The sequence below is a fragment of the Grampus griseus genome (genome assembly GCF_964374135.1).
Source record: "Grampus griseus genome assembly, chromosome: 14".
Lineage (NCBI taxonomy): Eukaryota > Metazoa > Chordata > Mammalia > Artiodactyla > Delphinidae > Grampus > Grampus griseus.
Window position 1 is genome coordinate 54,476,501 of NC_139008.1, and position 15,531 is coordinate 54,492,031.

General features: G+C 40.7%; 1 protein-coding gene across 2 annotated transcripts; it reads right to left on the minus strand.

Moving 5' to 3' along the window:
- Positions 1 to 1,351: 1,351 nt before the first annotated feature.
- BMP2 (bone morphogenetic protein 2) lies at positions 1,352 to 15,260 on the minus strand (the record flags this gene model as incomplete). 2 transcript variants are annotated; one of them, XM_082671297.1, is made up of 3 exons in its annotated part: positions 1,352 to 1,475; positions 6,501 to 7,291; positions 14,911 to 15,253. In XM_082671297.1, the coding sequence occupies 3 exons, from the start codon at positions 15,251 to 15,253 to the stop codon at positions 1,446 to 1,448; spliced, it is 1,164 nt and encodes a 387-aa protein (XP_082527423.1). In that variant the 3' UTR covers positions 1,352 to 1,445. The 2 variants fall into 2 exon arrangements, with proteins under 2 accessions (XP_082527423.1, XP_082527424.1); XM_082671298.1 differs by lacking the exon at positions 1,352 to 1,475 and having other exon boundaries at positions 5,421 to 7,291; positions 14,911 to 15,260.
- Between the last annotated feature and the right edge of the window lie 271 nt (positions 15,261 to 15,531).

Consider the following 15,531-nt stretch of genomic DNA (forward strand, 5'->3'; position numbering starts at 1 on the left):
TTGACTGAATTACAGCACAGGGAACCCTGCGAAGAGGAGAGGCAGAAAGACAGCATCTCAGAGGATGGAGGAGGGAAAAGGGTAGACCTGAAGTGAGCAAAGCACAAGCACGTCAGCTACAAATTGTGTACACATGCAAGATGAACTTGTGAACACACGTCCAACTTGGCAGATGTTTAAAGATTGGGTATTTATAATGTGCTCCTGAAACATCTTACTGAAATGATGATGGTTTAAGTGACTTTGATTTAGAATTAGACTTTTAAGAATTTTTAAAAGCATTTCCAATGTTATCTACCAAAAACCAAATGCAGCTTCATGGAGATAGGATTCTCCATAAACTGACGTCTTGTGTTTCTGAATGTTGCCTCCAATCTTTTCTCTACCTCTTTGCCTTGCAACAATTGAAGCAGCTGGGGGCTGGAGCTCACTTTATTAGTGATTTAAAACACACCCTTGGAAACTAAGCTGGCTTTTTTTTTTGTCCATCCAGGTGGGAAGCGTGTTCCAGCAAATGGGAACAACACTTAAGAAAGTTCTCAAACAGCTAATGCTTTAAGAGCTCAACTTCAACAAATCTTCTACCAGCCATCTCGGCAACAAAAGACCAGGGTAACCTGGTAAGAGAACTAAGCCTTCCATATAAAGACAAAGATAAAACAGCTCAGCAGCCGAGATTCGACATCTTTAAAAATGCCTTTTCAATCTTTAACTTTTGTCTGGTTGGTTGTCTAGCAACCAAGTGCCGAAAAGAAACTCCACCCAAAACAAAGTGAAACAATGCAGACACTTATTTAGGAGTGTGTGTGTATTAAGGTTCTCAGGGTGCAAAGATAGAAACTTGCTTTCAGACAATTAAAACAGAACAAGTCCTGATTGTAGATGGCAGGAAAGGAAGTTGGGAGTGAGGAAAAAGCAACTCGAAAATGCGTAATGTGGGATGAGGGTATAGTTTCCACACACCGGGCTAAAGCAAGGTTTACACTCTTAAGTAATAAAAACAAACCATTAAGCTCGGCCCAGCACTGTCAGGAAGTATAAAACAGTTCTTGAAACTTTGCAGTGACTATACAAAGCTTTTCATAAACTCTGTTTCCTGATCTTCATTAAATGTTCACATCAAGTTGCCATGGGGCAATTAGCTTGCCTCCTGAAATCAATAAAGAATCAACAATTTGGAAATAGTTGTACAGTAAAATAGTTCAATAATTATTCTCTCATCGTGTTGTGGCCAAGCAGTTCCAGTGTAAATGCAGACCAGATGCGAGCCTGTTCCTCACGAGGGGAGCTTTCAGCAATGGGCGGTTTGCAGAGAGAGCTGCTCATCGGCACGCACTGCAGCGAGAATGCAGTCCTGGCACTGCTTGGAGTGTGGCCCAGAAGGCAGGGCAAACACGGGCTGGAAGTGGCGTTCAAGTCAATATCTGGCACACTGCTCACGCACCTCAGAAGGACTCAGTCCAAAGTGTGGAGACCTAAACGAAATGATAGACCCAATGGATACAAAATTAGGCACCCTACACTCAGCATTTGGACCCCAGACAGGAACAAACCAAGATTTTTTTTCCCCTGGGGTATATATATCTGCAAGAGAAAACGTAGGTATATCTATCTATCTATATATCTATATATCTGTGTGAGTATATCTATATCGATATATGTCTACGTTATATATGTATATAAAGAGTGTATTTGAGATTAGGATTCATTCATTTCAGCATTTCTTCAACAAATATTCAAATCTGAGTTGCTTGTAAGAAACCTTCAAAGTGCTCCCTTAGAAAGTAAAATGAGGCTACTAAACAGATGACCTTCCTAAGATGTTTTGCTACAAAAGAGGGGCCAAGACAAAGTTCTTTCTTTGCTGACCCCCTTTGCAGATGGAAGTCAATTCCTTTAACTTTTTCTAGTCAGAGCCCATTCACTTCAGCACCTTCTTCGAAGCCAACCGTGGCATCACAAATTCCAATATCCATTAAAGCAAATGTCAAATACTAGCTTGGGAAGCTTTATATCACCCTCTAGGCTCAATGGTGCTGTAGAGTGAACTGTCTTAGAACTTGAAAAAAAAATAAAGCATCATTTTTAGTATAAACAAATGCTTCAAATGTATGACATCTATTTGCTGCCTTCAAAGGGAAAACTTTTAACTCAGACGCTTGGCACTAAGATCACACGGGATCAACTCAGTGGACTGACTTAAGTGTTAAAACTTTTTAAAAGTACGTTAAGGGCTTGCACCTGCTGCCCCATCCACATAGATGTACTGACACGTATTTGACTAAACTGACTACATACATGCCCAAGCAAGCAAGCTGAGCAGATTTTACAAGATAAGCAACCAAGTGTTTTCATGTCTGAGGGTGGCTAGAACACAAAATTGCCAGTCATCTTGTGGGGGAAAAGAATGCCTTTGAAAAAAATATGTAGGGCATCATTTCAGATAAAATGTATCCAAATGCCATCCTGTATACAGGTTTTGTTGTTTTGTTTTGTTTTTCCTTTTAGTGCTATTTCTTAGCAAGGGGCCTAAACTTAGTCCCGCTTTCTGCTGTTGTGATTGAGAATTCTTACAGCCTTGCTACTCAATGTGTAAGACCTTAAGCCGGTGGGTAAAGGCAGCTACACCTGGGAATGTGTTGGAAATGCAGAATCTCAGGCCCCACCTCAGACTCATGGCAACAGAACCTATGTTATAACATGATCCCAAGGGGTCTGTATACACATCAAGGCTGCATTCTCCTGGAGCTAGTATTGGTGATTCGCATGCACATTAAAATCTAAAAGTTTTATTTAGAGCATTGGTCCCCCAAGTTAAGTAGAAGTTCACTTTGAAGTTTGCAGGGCAGGGAAACAGTGAGAAAACTCTGCCATGGAGAAAACCATAAGGCTATAATTTATGTCAGTGGGGTGCAGGCAAGAGGAAAAGCAATTTACCTGAGTGAAGCAGACCTGCATTAATCCCATCTCACCCTACCTGCCCCCTGCAAAAAATAAAGCAGAAAAGGAATAGAATAGTGCCAGGGCAGTCCTACTTCTTTGTGATTGCCTATCCATGTCACACTTATTTCTACACTTAAATTGTTCTTTACTGCAACGCTAGGTTCCTTTTGCCTTATAACAGACTGGGGGGCTGTGGCATCTAACACTCCATGAATCAATATTTTAACATTAATATGACTCTAGAATAGAAATACACTATTTTAAAAAGTGCTGTGAAATGCACAAATGATTTTTCCACCTCCAATAAAAAGCTGAGGAAAAAGATATGGAACACTTAGATTATACAGTAATGATGTAGCCTGCTACCTAGACCAGACTGATAGATCATCTCTCCACTCTTGGCCTCCTGAGGTACAATTTAAAGCAGCAAATGGAGTAGAAATTACACAAAAATGGAAGCACAGAGAAATTTGTAAACGACTCATCTTCTTCTTCCCCAATTTTGAAGGCAAAAAATGAACAGAGCAATCTGGACCTGCCATACAGGTTAAAACCATGCCAGGGAGGTGCACACAGCCCAGACAAGCACAAAACGAGATGACACAACTTAATTTTGAAAGGTGATTTCCCCAAATTCAGAAACTTACTACATTTTTTGAAAAGCCAACTCTAAAAAGATTCAAAGTTTCCTATAGAATAGTGACTGAAAACTGAAGACATTCAGTGCCATGGGGTTAGTTATGACACTTTTTTTCTCAGAATGAAGAATGTGAGACAAAACGTCTATAGGAATGTAGAATATATGTAAGAATATTATGTTTCTCAAATGAGCTGCCAAGAGGGTCAGAGTCCTCAACTATTAAAAAATCTCTGAAATTAAACTGAAAATGCCGTCATCTATATATATGTAATACTAATCACATATATCTTCATATGTATATTTATACATATTACATATATGTCTATATATATTTACACATATATTTATATGTATTCACACATATATTTGTATATTTACCCATATATTTGTGTATATATTTATATATATTCACATATATATGTCTATATATATTTACACATATATTTATATGTATTCACACATATATTTGTATGTATATTTACACATATATTTGTGTATATATTTATATATATTCACATATATATGTCTATATATATTTACACATATATATTATGCACGAACCATTTGAGAACCGTTTGAGAAAAGAACATTTGAGAATCATTTTAACCGAGAAAATCAGACCCAATGAAGCAGAGAAATAAAAAGGGACGGAACTGCCAAATGTATGGAAATTCTTGTGCTGTACTTTTACAACTCTTATCTAGAGTATTTGGAGATGAGAAAACGTGGGTTATTATTTTTTAAGATGTTACGACTGTGCAGCCTGCCCCTCACACCCATGGCAAGAGAGGGTGAAGAATGCCAAGGGACAAAGACGATCCCGCCCTCCACAGGGGTGTCTAACACCAATGATACATAAAGAGCAATAGAATAGGGATAAAAAGAAACTAAAAGATTTTAACAGTGGAAGGAATAAAAGATAACTTGTACTAATTTTTTAGAAAAATATGATCTACGTAATTTCAAAAAGAGGGTTAAATCTATCACACCCAAAATATAACCCAAAATGTAACAGGGTCATTGCAAGTTAATTCCTGGGACGAATCTGATGATAACACTCTGTTCCTTTACTAACACACTTTTTTTCAGCCGCATCAAGGAAGGGCTAGGAAAGGAAATTAGAACTAGGCCTCACCAATCACAGCAGGATCAGAGGTGACACAAAGTCCTAGAAATTGACCTTAAAATACTTCCAGTAAAATTGTGGGGTTGTGGGTCCCCTGGCCATACAAGCATACCCACCGAACCCTTCCTTGGGTCTGATTTCAACCCAGAGCACAGAAGCCCTGCCACTGGTATGTGTTCATTCTGAGTGGCCTAATTCGACTTCATTCTGCTTGGGCTTCAGTCCAACTGGCAGATGTCCTTGTAGAAGCTTGATCTCAGACACTTTCCCTTTCTAATTTTTTGGCACCATTGCCTCTACTGCATGGGATATCATCTCTGAAACTTTATCTTGGGTTCCCCAGGTTTGGCTTGATTTTTGTTGCTTCGGTTTTCTCTTAAATCTTCCTGCCCCAAAGAGGTTCATGTGAAATACTAAATCATTGATTAATTCCTAGGAATTAGCCAATGACTTGCCTGCAAATTTCCAACTATTCCTTGCCTTCTCCCTACCTCCCTCCAAAATGAGTAGCCTCAGAAGCAAAAATGCAAACACAAGGTAATCTTTGTGAACGCTGTACAAATGCACCATTTTCTCTTACAGGTTGGCCTTTATAGAATGAAATGCCAGAGCTTTGATATTTATTATCTGAAATAGGTTTAACATTTGGAGAAATGTGTTCAAACACATAACCTTGGAAAGAAAAGCAAGCTGATGGAACAGAGAACAGGGGTAGGCAGAAAACAATTTTGCTGTGGAGAGGCAGTTAGAAAATTGAGTCCTTTTGAGCATAAAGAGCTCTTAGGTGAGGTAAAAGTAAAATACAAATCAATTTTCAACTCTTCATGAGGGCCACTAGATATCAATTTTAAATATACATGACCACAATATCAATAATGACGAAATCTTATGTTTTATTTAATACTTTGGCCAGACCAGCCCCTTTGAAGGGGTCACTAGTTTAGGAAAGAAGAACAACAAACCATCATTCACTTTCCTGCAGGTTCATCTTTTCTTAATTATTTCTATTGGTCCTGCTTTACTCTTTCTGCAAACTAAGGGGTGGGGGGTTTCTATATTCGATCAGCAATGTCTGGTTCTTATCCAAATATTCCACCTAATAAGGATGTAAGTTCTCATGGACTGGACAACCACTCTGCAACATTCCTGAGAATTGAATAATATAATAATCTTGAAAGTCAGCAGAGTGGATTATCCACTTTTTTTTTTTTTTTTCTGGACATGAACTTGTGACCTTAACAGTAGCACTGCAAAAAAAAAAGCAAATGTGCTAAGCACTTTGCCAGAGTAACCTTCCATGTAGACTTTTCATCTTAAATACACACGACTGAAAACAACTACAATTTTTGGAAAATTATGTACAAACCCAATACTTCTTTTGATTACATATAAATACAAATTAGCTATTTTTCCTAAAAAGTGGTTATAATAGTAAATAAATACAAAATAAATCTGACCATTATACTTCATGTGCTGGGGTTGAACCCATATAAAATGTACAACTAAATACATTTTAAAATCTTTAAGGAATAATTCTCTGATTAAAATATTTGTTTTCCCAACTTCTTTTCGTAGATATAAATATATTTTCAAAATAGCTGTTTTTTTTTTCTCCATTCCATTCCATAAATAAAGTCTTCATTGGGAAATATTAAAGTGTCAACTTGATTTTTTTTTTTTTGCTTTTTTCTAAAATATATATATATTTATTTATTTATTTTATTTTATTTTGCTGTGCTAACGACACCCACAACCCTCGACAACCATGTCCTGATAGTTCTTTAATACCACCTTTTCATTCTCGTCAAGGTACAGCATGGAGATGGCACTGAGTTCTGTTGGGACACAGCACGCCTTGGGAATCTTAGAGTTAACTGAGTTGACCAGCGTCTGGACGATGGCGTGGTTTGTGGAGTTCAGGTGATCAGCCAGGGGGAAAGGGCACTCCCCGTGGCAGTAAAAGGCATGATACCCCGGGGGGGCGACGATCCAGTCATTCCACCCCACGTCACTGAAGTCCACGTACAAAGGGTGTCTCTTACAACTGGACTTGAGGCGTTTCCGCTGTTTGTGTTTTGCCTGACGCTTTTCTCTTTGGTGGAGAGGGTGTCCTTTCCCATCGTGGCCAAAAGTGACCAGCAAAGGCCTTCTCTGTGACCAGCTGTGCTTGTCTTGGTGCAAAGACCTGCTAATCCGCACGTGCCTCTTGGAGACCCCGTGGCTGTCCTCTGGGTGGGCCACCTCCACCACAAACCCGTGGTTGGCGAGCCCCTGCGCTGTCCACCTCATCACGGCAGGGGTGACATCAAAGCTCTCCCACCTGCTGGCATTCTGAGTCACCAACCTGGTGTCCAGAAGTCTGGTCACAGGGAACTTGGAGTTGGCTGTGGCAGGTTTTATAATTTCATAAATATTAATTCGGTGATGGAAACTGCTATTGTTTTCCAAAGTTTCCTGCATCTGTTCCCGAAAGACCTGAAGTTCTGCTGAGGTGATAAACTCCTCAGTGGGGATAGAAGTTAAATTAAAGAAGAATCTACGGGTTGTTTTTCCACTTATTTCTGGCAATTCTTCCAAAGATTCTAATTTAATGGAAAAAAGTAGAAAAAAAGAAAAATCATTCAGTAAGGCAAGTATGACAATTTGATTGTATATAAGGATTTATATACATCACTTCAGGGTTTGATTTAACACATGTAAAAATCTGCAGCCAGAAAGTTAAAATTTGCCCTTTAGATAAAGAAATGATCCTCCCTTTTCTATACATTTATGTCAATATACACACCATGAAACAAAATTTCACAACTCACTGTTACGTGTTTAATCTAATACGTGAATACTGCTTCCAGGTGGCTATAATGATGGGGGAAATGGTGAAGCATTTCTTTGGAATTCACAGACTTTAGGGCAAAAAAAAAAAAAGTCAGCACTATAGTTAATAGAGGTCTAATGAGTGAGGATTTGAGGAAATTATTGCATTTCTTAAAAAGAAAAAGGCTTTAATGTCAATCCCTTAAGCAGTATTCTAAAACATTACTCTGCAATTTAGATGATTTACAAATCTCGATATACAGATTTCAGTTTCCTAATTAAAGACTCTGAAACTCAACATCAACGATGACATTTTGCAAAGTACACCCTACTATTTTACTCAAAAGTCCAGAGACAAAGGCATTTACAGGGATCTACTTCTTTGGAAACGTAAGGGTGGTACTAGGACACTGTAGTAATTAAGGCTGGATGATTTCAAGAGAAATAACTTCCCAACTTTGTCTCTTCTCTCACCTCTTTATGACCTCAAAAGCAAAATCTCATTGCAGATGCTTTTGGGAAAAAAAAATAATTCTCTTCTGTTTGTAATTCCTTTATCTTTAAAAAAAAAAAACCATATTAAAATTATACACCTACCCAATAATAGGCTACAGGATACAGATAAATCTCCCCCAAATTTATAAAAATCTACAGAAATGTCATTATTGACATTCATGATGTAAGGGATAATCTAATTACAGAATAATCATTTTATATCTATTATCATTATTTTAAAATAGTCATTCAAGTGGGCTATTCATAAAAGTTCTTCCTGATTTAAAATTCCAGAATTTCAATTTTAAGGAGTACTGCTTGTCAAGCAAACAATAAAATATAACATAGCACCTTGAATGTATAGTCTGCAAATCATCAAAGGTGCACATTATTATTAAATTGATAGTAAACAGCACTAGAATTTGGGATATTTGGGTTTACTTTCTTCTAGCTTTATCACATCCTGTTATTTCACTGTCAACAAATTTTACCTGCTTCATTCAGGATCCAACCTGAGTGCTAACAAAATCTATTTGGCCCTGTCATCACCATAAGAGGAAACCATATTTTCATTAATTTTCTGGTTGTATTTCTCCTGAACCAAACGGCTATTCATTGTTCACAAAATTTAGACATTTTAGCAAAGGATAATCACTTCAGATCGCTCACTCAAAGATTCTACCTGTGTAAACCTTCATCATCAAAGCAACAGTCATCACTGCAAGCTAAGGTCAACAGGGGTGGTTTATACCAAATTATGGAGGAATGCTTTAATGGGACGTTTCTCAAACTTCAGCCTCTGTGCAAAACACCTATAGGACACCTTAACTGTTCAAATGCAGATTCTGATTCAGTGGGTAAGTCTGGGGTAGGGCCTGAGATGCAGCATTTCTAGCAGCTCCGAGGTGAGGTAATGCTGGAAGCTGGTGAACTGCCCTTCGAGGCTAAAGGTTTTAAAGAACGTTTTTCACATGCAAGTATAAATTGCCAGGAACTTTTTTTTTTTTTTTGCGGTACGCGGGCCTCTCACTGTTGCGGCCTCTCCCGTTGCGGAGCACAGGCTCCGGACGCGCAGGCTCAGCGGCCGTGGCTCACGGGCCCAGCCGCTCCGCGGCATGTGGGATCTTCCCGGACCGGGGCACGAACCCGTGTCCCCTGCATCGGCAGGCAGACTCTCAACCACTGCGCCACCAGGGAAGCCCCAGGAACATATTTTAAAGTGCCTTTTTGTTAAATAATATAGAAATGAATAGAAGAACCATTAGCGTTGGCCAAGGAGTAAGACTTGAGGCCAGGGGTGAGCAGCCAGACTCAGAACAGAAAGATCTAAATCGCCTCTCCTTGGACAGGGAGACCATCAGGCCAAGAAGGGAGTCCCCCACTGTCCCCTCAAGCCTGCTAACCGGTACCCGTACGGATACCTTTGGGGAGCCGCTCTAAACCCCGCTGCTGGCTAATGGTACTTCTGGCCAGGCACTATTTTTAAAATAATCCTCCCACCAATCAACCAGAGCTCTCCTCTGTGGCTCCGACAAGTATCAAGGGTTGTGTTTAGCCCCTTCTTTCCTTTCCTCCCTGCAATTCAGGAGCCCTCTGATGTTTTCCCTGAAGGCATTCTTTCAGCAGAGAAGCCACCAGCTACCAGAGAAAAGAAGGGTGACCTAAAAATCTGCACACCCATCAGACACAATGACACAAAGCCAAGGCCTGGACCCGGGCAACTGACTTCGCTGCTCCCGGCACACCTAAAAGCGCTTTCTCTTCTTTTAAGGAGAGGAAGGAACGGCACATTATCCAGGGCCTTTGGGGAATAGCTGTATTAACAAAGGTGCCCAGAGAAATCATACACACACACACACACACACACACACACACACACACACACACACAGACACACACACACAGACACACACAGCCAGGAGGAGGATGAAGGAACAATCTCCCAGGTAAGCACGAGAGACAAGTAAATGAAGTAAAGAGGATGGGTATAAAAGGGGCATTAAATAGAATAACCCTCCAAAAGACTAATATGAGACTGAATTATACAAAACTACCACCATTCAACTGGATTTAACCTATAAAAAAGCAGTTTCATGTGCTTCAAAATCTCATTGGAGGTAAGTGGCCAAAAGGATAATCACTTAGCAAAGGAAAAAATTACACTATTAAACATTAACAAGTAATGTGAAGATCCCTCTCCAACTGTGCAGTTTCATCTCAGTCAGCCTAATCCCTGAAGGACCACTATCCCTCCTTAATACAAAGGCCTCCATGACAAGATCCCTGACTGCAGACTCTGGTCACAGAGATAAGTCAGAAAGTCATAAGAACCCCCAAACCCAGGAAAACAACTGACCAAGGTTAGGGCACCTACTACCCTCTCCTTTGATCTTCAAGGGAACATGAAATTTTTCTAGAAGGCAGAAAAAAATCTGAACGTTTTGAAATGAAGTAAAGAATCTGCAAATCACCACAACAAGCCTAGGGATTCTGAAAATATGGAGTATTTACCTAAGTAGGTAATGTATGCTTTTCTGGAGGTATATACAATTATTAATTCTCTGTAAATAACCCTTATTGAATAAGCTGCACTTGCCAAGGGATCTGAGGATTCCAGCCTATCTTAGACATGGGTTCTTGAACCTCTAAGTTCTTATCCAAATAGATGGAGCTATGGCTACAAAAATGTGGGAAAGTAAAGAAAAATAAGGCAACAATGACATTTGACCTCTCCTCCAAAAAGTGAAGTTCTAACTTAATCATCTACGCTGTCAATTATTCACCTACATTCAAAAAGACAAGATTGAATTCCCTCAGCTAGCCTAGGTCCACTTTGGCCTCCTCTTCCCTAGACCAGGGGAGAATAGGACATAAAGAAACAAGTCATCACGATAATGACAGCAGGTGTGCTGAATGGTTGTTTGTGCCAGGTCTGGCACTAAGAACTTAATATGAATTACCTTATGACAAATCAGTTAGAGAGGAACTGTTACTGGCTCCATTTTGTAAATGAAATAGTTGGAGCTCAGAGAGGTTATGTGATTTTCCTAAGGTCACAGAGCTAGTAAACTAAGAACATAGCTATGAACTTGAGTCTACTGCAGCTCCCAAGTTTCTGGCCACTAGACGGCACCATCTAACATAGGGGAGGAGTCAAAAACTCAAGCAAAAGTCAAAACCATTAGAGGCAGATTTATATTTAACACAGTGATAACGGTAGGGCAAGTTCTGTCCCAGTTAAAGGGATAGAAATGGTGGAAGAAGCAGACAGAACAGAAAAGTAAAGCAGAAAGGTAAAGTGGCAGGGGCCACTGGGACATACAGATCTTGTGTGGAACCACTGATATTTTGTGACTGCCTGTTTGTCCTACAGTATGATGAGGACAAGTTTTGATGGGTTTTAGCAAAAAGTGAGTTGTCATTACATTTTGAGAATTTTGCAACACTCTTTAGACAAAAAATGTCCATTAAGAAAACAACAATAAAAACCTGGGAATGTTCTAGTAAATCAGTAAGGTTGGAAATCACTGCCCTGAAATAAAATGAAAGTAGTGGAGAATAATAAATAAAATTTTCCAAAATATAAAATAATGGTTAGAGAATTGATGTATCAAGGAGAAAAACAACGATAAAATACAAAAGGTTAAAATGAATCAGTTAAAAAAACAAAGACAACAAAGGAGATGGCAGCTAAAAGAAACAGCATGGTCGTTGTCACCAACCCTGATTTGGCCTCTACCCACTCTCTTAGCTCCAACACCTTTGGAATGATCCAGGGCCCTCTTATTGTTGCTTATTTGGTGAAACACACAAAGGGAAAGTCTTAAAAAGACAAAATAGCTCAATGAGGAGGGATCAAGGGGGAACAGAGAGGAACCACTAAAAACGAGGCAAAATGGAAAACATAAGTGCAAGAACTATCTCTGGGCACCAAAGCCTCAATCTCTATGAGCATTTCCAAATAGAATGCCTGTTCTACCTAAAGGGGGCCTTTCACAATCACAATGAAATACCTGGGGACACTAGGGAAGCACCCCAAGTGAGCACTGGTTTGGGGGGGTGTATGTGTCCAAATCCTTTGGTTGCACTGGGAATTTGTGATACCAGTGCTCCATCACAGAGCAGTGGTTGTTTCTTGAACTTTCCTTTTAAATGAATATTTTCAAGAAAATTACATTTGTGGGAACGGGGTTAATCTCTATTTCAAAGCTTTAGTCATAGAGGCAAATAATTCAGTTATTTTGGGCAAAAAGAGAACTGTGTCCTTCAGAGTCTGGAGAGCGAGCGCGTGGTCCTTCCATATTCCAATCTGACAGGAAAGAATGAAGATTTTTTGCAAGGCCAATCAAGTCAACCAATTTCAATGTGTTTTTAACTACAAGCAAAACACAAAACACTGTTTCCAGTTGAAGAAGTGATTTTTCTATCCTCAGTGGCAGTTCCGAAGCACTTTTTAACAACTTTGAAAAAAGAAAAATTTTCCAGCGCTTGGGCTCTCCCGAATAAAAGCCACTGGAGAAAGGACTAGACAAAACTTAATAGGAGAAATGACAACTGATAATTTCTGTGTCAGATCACCTATGATGTAGACCCATTATCTTCACACATCGGTTGAAAGAATGCCATCATGATACTTCTTGTCTTGTATTTCGCCAAATCACCCAGATCCCACCCGCAAATAAAACCAACAGGTAATTCTCGTAATCAGGTCCTTTACCAAAAAAACATCCACAAAGGCTCTAGGAACCAAATTCTGCTCTTAAACCTGCAGCCTTAATCACATGGTTTATTAAAAGATTTTTTAGTGCCATGCATGGATGTTTTATAAACAAGAATATTTACAAAAACCAAATTCTGGTTTACGTAAAAATGAAACGGTCTTCAAAAAAGGGCAATTCGTAGCTTAATGATTATATGCTAGTCTTAAGAAGAAAAGGAATGGGTTTGTTGAAATTTGGGGCAAACATTACATAGCTTTTTTTAATTATCTAATTTCATAAAGATCTGAAGTTATTATTGCAACTTGATTTTAAGCAAGTTGGTAACTTCTGCACTATTTGGTGCATAACATTTACACGTTTAAAGACATAAATTCTGACTTATAAACTCAAGCAGGCTCTTTAAGTTAAAATTATACACTCCAATAAGTTCTAGACTGTTTAGTTTTGGTCGAGCCACTTCCAGAGGAAGGAGAAATATGCAGACTTCACTGATGGAATCCTCATGCAACTGAACGTTTTTAGGTGTCAAATGCCTTAAATGATCTATCTTCCTTTAAAGTTCTAAGAGACACACACAGTGCCTTCTTGGCCTTAAAAATAAAGTTCAGAATGGTTTCCATGCTATATCTCCAGGAGAGGTGGCTGAAATAGCAATTCTTATTACTTTTCTATCCAGAGAAACAATTCTAATCAGCAGCAGCTGGGAATGATGAGCTGGATCTATAATCTCCCCAAGGTGGTGATGACAGAATGTACAGGAACAAGAACATTTCTGCATGACAACAGACAACTTCTGCTTTCAGTGGATGAATCCTGAAGGAGTAAAATGAGATCTTATTTCCTTTCAAATATGATTTCTGCTAGCAGACAGCACCTCACTTAGAAATGTGCTGAAAAATGAATTGATTTTTCAATTCATGTCCCCTTCACTATGTATAGCTGCCTTGATGAAGTCCCTTTTGTTATGTGACCGGCCTTTAGGACCCCTTCCCACTATTGACTGTTCTCACAAGTATAAGTTCTCCTTCACACTGGCAGAAAATGCCTGGCTGTGACACTACTGATTTGTTTATATCAGAGGGTAGATTTCCACTTGAAATTGACCACCTCAGCAAGGCAAGGCAAGAAAACCAGAACAATATCCCAGTTCCCTGATATCCTACAAGTGGCTGCTCTGTGTATACATCTTTGGACCATTCTCTAGAACTTGAACGAACCTGAGCTCATTTAGAATGTGTTAAGCCAAAGGAGCATTTAAAAGTGTAGAAAAAGAATTGAAGTGGAAAATATTTTTGACCAATTGCCCTAAGAACTTGGGTGCAACAGATCTCACTAGCTGCTCTAAGACATTTCAAATCCACTAAATGCCTTTCTGATGAAACAAGTATAAACATCCTACCTTAAAAGAACCACATCCAGTATCATAAAAGAAAAAAAAAACCCCACATTTCAGTGCACATGAAGGAAAACAGGCAGTTGCTGCAAAAGCTTTTATCTGAAGGCTAGCCTTGTCTCTACTCCGGAGTTCATCTCAGATTTAAGCACAAGACAAGAAAGTCATTGTGGAAACAATAAGATTGATTGTGGAATTGATCTCCCACGAGGATTAGATAGGGATTTGAAATCTTCCAAACCAGGTCCAGATCTACTGTAAATTAGAAAGACATTGGAGTCCTGGGCTTTGATTTTTCAATACTATCTCTGAAAATTCTGCCCTTGGCTCTGTCATGCTTGAAACCCCGGCTTAAGCAAGAGAAGCAGATTTACAGAGCAAAGGCTTCCAAACAGACCTAAAGAGATCCCAATCTGCCCCCCTCCTCATTCTTCTACTATGGAATTCTTGCACGTTTAGCTGACTAGGGGCAAGCCTTTTGCCCTCATCTTCCCCATCACTTGATTTCTCTCCAGTTCCTGGAGGAGGAGTCGCTCTTCTGGCTGCAAGCCAGGAAAAGGGTGCAGATTTACCAAAGGGGAATCCCTGGCTCTCCCGCCACACAGGCAGTGAGTGAATGTCAGGTTCGTAAAGGTTCTTACAGAGGCAAACAGGGAAACGTCTGCAGCGTCCCGGCCAAGCTGCCCTTCCAGGGACGCCTGCTGTCTGCCCACTGTGGGGCGCTTGGATGGACGACTCCCCGCCCCCGTCTCCGCCCCCGCGCCCCGGCTCCAAGCCTCACCTTCGTGGTGGAAGCTGCGCACGGTGTTGGCGAGGCTGGCTGCCCTCTCCAGCCGGTGGTCCGGGGCGGGCGCGCCAGGCTGGCCCGAGTGCCGGCGGTACAGGTCCAGCATGTAGGGGGGCACCACGGCACCCCTGCTGGGGTTGGGTCTCTGCTTCAGGCCGAACATGCTAAGCAACCGCAACTCGAACTCACTCAGGACGTCGTCCGAGGGCTGGGACGAAGACCGGCCAGCAGACACCGCGAACTTCCTCCGGCCCAGCTCGGGAATGAGGCCGGCCGCAACGCCCAGGAGGACCTGGGGAAGCAGCAACGCTAGAAGACAGCGGGTCCCGGCCACCATGGTCGACCTGAGGACAGGGCCGACGTGAGTCACGGAGTTCTCCGCCCAGCCCTCCCCCCTTCCGCCCCCGCGGTCCCGGCTCCCGCTCGGTCCCCTTGCTTCCTCCTCCAGGGTGCCCACCCGGCTGACAACACTCGCGGAGACACTTCAGAGGAGCTGAAGCTCAAACGTTTAGGAGAATGGAAGACCCTTAGTTCCTGAGCCAGATGGATTTCACCCTCCCATTCCATTCTCAATCCGTCTGACAAAATTTGACCCCCACCCCCCACCCCGCGTCA